Raw genomic sequence first — 6054 nt, forward strand, 5'->3', positions numbered from 1 at the left:
CAGAAATAATGAAATAGTGTTACCACATGAGGCAGACTTCATAAGATCAGTATCAGTTGTATAGTATTACCAATTATAGTAATGTTTTATAATCTTGATCCTGTTGATGTGCAGAAGAGTTCCTGGAAACATGAGGTTTATTGTTAATTATTTTCTGTCCATTTTGTCCTACAGAACATGTTGCAGAGTGACCTTGATGATGTGCCAACCTCGACTGTGTGACACACCCACTTGATCTGTGAACATTATGTGACACACCCACTTATGGTTAACACTATGTGACATACCCCCTTAGTGAAAATGTGAACACTTGAGTGCAGAAGCCTTTGCTTTTCAAACATTTGTGATCATCATCTATTTGCCAAAGTTTCAGCTTACAAAAAGCTAGCAAGTTCTCAGGGGAGGGGAACCTTACCTTACAACAGTGATAAATTATGCAGAGTAGGGAAAGGTCGGAGGTTAGCGCAGTCACAGATTCTGTAGGATGATGGAGTACATGATGGTGGAAATACAAAAGGAAAACAATATTTACCAAGGAAATGACCATTACATATGCTCTTCATGGAACAGTGTCTGATCTACAGATATGTGGCTTCCCATGCGTTTATTTCTATGGAAAATCATCAGAAAAAATGGATGATTACAGTTGGAATAATTTTATAAAAGAATTCTGGCTTTTTGGCTTTTGTTTTAGGGTTGTCTGAAATCATTAATACTATTATTATCACAGTTGCCTCATAGATCTCTGTGGCAGAGTGTGTTGTCACCGATCAATCTTTGACATTCGTTTAAAATGCTCATCTCAACTACACAAACTGTATGAAGTGTGTCCGCCATTCAGCTGTTCTTAATTTGGTTGTTTTTTCTGAGAATTGTACAGAAAATTCTGTATATATGTTCACAGTTGTGTATAAAACTCCTGTATAATGAATATATATAGTGAAATCAACAGCTTATACTACAGTAAAACTAGAGTAGTTTTATTGTTCATGAACCATTTTATCCATTCTCTGACAATTGCGGTATTGTTAGTGCTTTTTTTATATAACGTTATATTTTATACATTTTACATTTCATGCATTTGATTGTCATAGTGTTCATAATGATACGTTTGGAGTTGATCCGTCTCATTTGTTCATTACATAAATCAGTCTTATTCATTCTGAACACTTTAACGGCTGTATACATACCATCAATTACAGCTGTTTATATCTCAACACCTACAGTCTGTAACGGCTGTACACATACCATCATCTACAGGTGTTTATATCTCAACACCTGCAGTCTGTAACGGCTGTATTCATACCATCATCTACAGGTGTTTATATCTCAACACCTGCAGTCTGTAACGGCTGTACACATACCATCATCTACAGCTGTTTATATCTCATCACCTACAGTCTATAACGGCTGTATACAACAATCATCTACAGCTGTTTATATCTCAACACCTACAGTCTGTAACAGCTGTACACATAACATCATCTACAGCTGTTTGTATCTCGACACCTACAGTCTGTAACAGCTGTACACATACCATCATCTACAGCTGTTTATATCTCTAACACCTGCAGTCTGTTACGGCTGTACACATACCATCAGCTGTTTATATTTCTAACACCTACAGTCTGTAACAGCTGTATACATACCATCATCTACAGCTGTTTGTATCTCGACACCTACAGTCTGTAATGGCTGTACACATACCATCATCTGTTTATATCTCTAACACCTACAGTCTGTAACAGCTGTATACATACCATCATCTACAGCTGTTTGTATATCGACACCTACAGTCTGTAATGGCTGTACACATACCATCATCTACAGCTGTTTGTATCTCGACACCTACAGTCTGTAACGGCTGTATACATACCATCATCTACAGCTGTTTGTATCTCGACACCTACAGTCTGTAACGGCTGTACACATACCATCAGCTGTTTATATCTTGACACCTACATTCTTTAACATATAGTCATTGATGGTTACATCCAGGTAATAAAGACAGATTGTTTAGGCTTTCATTTCCTCACTCATGTTATCATAGTATGGTAGTATCATCGGGCATTGAATGCCTGAATATTTGATTAATATTAACACAATAATAATGTTTATCAAAATTATGTTTATTGAGTTTTCTGTATGGCATTTTGATCTTCAAGCTTGATGAAGATAATTTAATTAGAGACTTCTTTTTATGTTTATTAAAGTTCACATTTAACTAAAACTATATTCAGGTCATTTGTATACTAATTCTTTAAAAAGTAGTAAAAACATTATGATATTAAATGCATTTCAGTACAGAATTTGTACTGTAAATTACTCCAGATTTTCGTCATATATAAATGTTTTAAGATGCAGAATGTTTTTGCTGAATAATCAAGACTTGAATGCAGTTGATAAGTGGACATCATTGTTGTTACATGCTCACAAGTAACCAGAATAGTAGGGAATCAGAACTTGTATTGATTACTAATACCATGGTTTCCCAGCAATTGATACCAGATGATGGATTTGTTCATGCTTTTAGGCATTATGTGTAAAATTCATGGTGTAGGCTTGGAAATAATTCATTTTGATTCATTATTTACTGATTAAATCTATGATACTGCTATGATTTCCTTATCTGCTGGACAGATAATATTGCAGAAAATGATTTTATCATAGTATAGTTTCATTTTTTGTTTTTCTTAAAGTATCATAGAAAAATCGTCACCCATCCTCATTTTTTTAAAATTATTATTTCTTATGAAAAACCTGCCTGTAAATTTACTCAGAATTGCCTTAGAGAGTAATAACACTAGTGTGTCTCCTAATGATGTCATTTTGTACTGAGGAAAACACTTCCTGTGCTCTTAGGGTAACTTTCAACGCTGTCAAATACGTTCTAGCTACTCTTCTTTGACAAACCCTTATTTGTTTTTGTAAAACTTTGTGTTTGTTTATCTTTTTTTATCCTTTCATAATGCAGATAACTAGGAAAATTTCATACTTTTTCTTGAAAAATAAGAATCCACAAAACAGACCATTTCTTTCTTTTCTTTTCAAAGACTTCAATATTAACATTGTATGTATTGACAATACCATAGCTGAGTTTTCTTCAACAGTTGTGACAAAACTTTTGTATATAACAGGAAATTTTCTGTTTAAATCTTGTCTTCCAATTAAATAAAATTGAAAACAAAATTTGTTTTCTTAGATCATGTAATTGTATTAATTGTATACTTACACTGATGTTTGAAATGACATTTTGAAATTTTAGTTATGTACTGGTATTATACTATTATGAATCCTATTGAAATTGTACGACAGTTCTATTCCAATTTGATTGATTTTTTAAATCATTACCATAAGTTTGTTTTTCATTTTCCAAAACTCTTCATATAACTATACAAATATCAATCTTGAAACAGTCAAAACGAAAGCAAGATCTCATACGTCCTGTCTTTCGGGGAAATTACCATTTTTGTTAAACAAAATCTTCAAGATTAAAAATGAAACAAAAATTATGATGATATATAGCAAATTCTTATCAATCTGCCATGTGGTTAAGTATTGCAATGGGGGGATGGTATCAAGGAATTTGATAAACCTTTTTCTAGGATGCATAGGGTGCTCTAAACTAAGAAAGTAATTGCACACAGTACACAATGAAAAGACCTCACCAGCAATGCCTTTACCAAAAGTGGATGTTGTCATCATTTGTTTTGATTTGTTACTCTGTCCAATTAGAGAGGCAAACCTTGGAACTTTTCATTTTTATTTTGTTTTGTTTTGATTGATTTTTTTTCTTTCTTATTAATTGGACATACAAGGTATGTTCTTACCTTTTTCTTTATTTTTTCAATATGAAAATTTGTGACACTTTTTATTCAAAATAGCATATTGAGGCTGTAAAAATTTTGAAATGTATAAATTAACAAAAAATGTGATGATTGTGGTTGTGGAAACACATATGTAATAATAATGTAATATTTTGATGTAAAGTTGTATGATTTCAAGAGATGTAAAATATTGTTACCAGGATTCTATATATTTTCATTATGAAATTAGATACACATATTTATAGAATAATTACACCTCCCTAAACCAGACTGAACTACAAAATGCTGGCTTTCCAGATGCTTAAGTATTTTTCATATGTTTGAAACGTTTTTTTAAAGTTATTGGAGTAATTAAGTTCCAGTGTACAACCACGACTTAAAACAAGTCCTTCTTCTTTACTTCTCTTTGTTAACCTACGTGTTAGGAAAAAAACCAGGAAGTTATGCTTCTTCTCTGGTAATGAAATGTCACAAGGCCCAAGTTCATGAAGTTATGATGCTATGCTACCCTAGCTACAAGTTTCTCTTGGAACATTCACACCTGCTTTAAAGTGGACATGCAGGTGTTTCTAAATGTCATTGAATATCTTAAATGTCTGGTATAGGTTGGGACCTAATGTTTAATCAGTGATAAGCCCTTAAATAGCTGCTGATCTTGGAAGAGCCAAGAGTAAGCCCATCACAAGGGATATAAATCTGTACTGTTAAAGAGGTCAATGTGGTGTGCCTTGTTAGATCTGTGTGCCTACTTCTGGAGGGCACAGTTATCTCCATGATGTTTGATTTGTGTCCCTTTTTGTGGAGGGCACTGTTGTCTGCCATGATGTTAGATCCGTGTCCTTGCTTCTGAAGGGCACAGTTTTCTACCTTGATGTAAGATCTGTGTCCCTACTTCTGGAGGGCACATTTATCTACCTTGATGTTAGATCTGTGTCCCTACTGCTGAAGGGCACAGTTTTCTACTTTGAGATAAGATCTTGGTCCTTACTTCTGGAGGGCACATTTATCTACCTTGATGTTAGATCTGTGTCCCTACTTGTGGAGGGCACATTTATCTACCTTGATGTTTGATCTGTGTCCCAGCTCCTGGAGGGCACTGTTGTCTGCCATGATGTTAGATCTGTGTCTTTGCTTCTGAAGGGCACAGTTAACTACCCCTGGAATTATCTATCTGTCAAAAATGTCGTAGGATTATTTCAAATGTCCGAAACAATAAGAAAATCTGCATCTAGAACTTGTGTATATTAAAATAATTCTAATAATAGAAGGTTGTAGTTGTAGAATAGTGATCATTACTAGAGGTTAAAATGTGGGAGATATTTTCCATTCACAAAATCTAATAAGTATACTTTACACAAAGTAACTTTTTCATATTTACTTTTTGAAAATTTCATAAAAGTTGCAAACTTGTTCTCATATATTTTTCATCTACATAATTTTGTAAAGATATCCTTAAGTATTAGAATTTAAAATAACTTTCATTTTGGTTTTGTTAAATGATTATTAAGATATTGACAAGGGTTTGGTAGCTCTGTATGTTTAATTTCGTACAAGTATGCAAATAGTGTGTAATCGCTGTACCTAATCCCCATAGACAGTGTTATCATACAATGTTACAGATTATCTATCAACTTGTACTGTCAGTTTTATCTTCAAGATAGGACTACAAGGAATTTCCTAAACCTTTGGATTAATTTTAAAGTTTTATATTGATGAAGAACATCCATTTAACATGATAATGAGTGTTGTCAGCTGACAATACTATTTTAGATGAATCATTGTTTTTATTGGATCTGTAAAATGTGCAATGCCAGTACTTTAATGTTAGTTCTACATGATACAGGAATAATAAACATGTATATTTTATGTAGTCTGGTGTTCCGACTTGTTATTACTCGAGACCAAGTTTTGAGTACTTTGCTGTTCTTTGTCATGCAACCATAAACAATTCAAATTTCTTTCTTCTGATGTAAAAACCTGAACAAATTACAAGGCCTTCACTGTTCGTCTAATCCAACTGCAATCATTTACTGCAAGTTCCTGAATTAAATTGTTGAGTTCATTACCTGAAATTCACTATTCAACCTGGGGATAGAACATAGTAGTTTACTTTGAAATGCCATCTCACATGACATTAATACACCATATACCTCTGATTTGTGTTATCAATCAAGACTATATGCCACTATACACAATATACTTGAAATTTGTGTTAAGGCTATATGCT

General features: G+C 33.3%; 1 protein-coding gene across 2 annotated transcripts in view; it reads left to right on the top strand.

The window, feature by feature from the left end:
* Positions 1–5697, top strand: part of LOC132548451 (liprin-beta-1-like) — an 88676-nt gene extending 82979 nt beyond the window's left edge. For both annotated transcript variants that reach the window (XM_060212316.1, XM_060212317.1), the window contains one exon: positions 175–5697. In XM_060212316.1, the coding sequence (XP_060068299.1) occupies positions 175–222 (48 nt within the window). In that variant the 3' untranslated portion in view covers positions 223–5697. The remainder of the gene's footprint in view (positions 1–174) is intronic.
* Positions 5698–6054: the final 357 nt, after the last annotated feature.

This window comes from Ylistrum balloti, unplaced genomic scaffold (genome assembly GCF_031769215.1).
Source record: "Ylistrum balloti isolate Yb309-2 unplaced genomic scaffold, AGI_CSIRO_Ybal_v1 Utg370010, whole genome shotgun sequence".
NCBI classification, from domain to species: domain Eukaryota; kingdom Metazoa; phylum Mollusca; class Bivalvia; order Pectinida; family Pectinidae; genus Ylistrum; species Ylistrum balloti.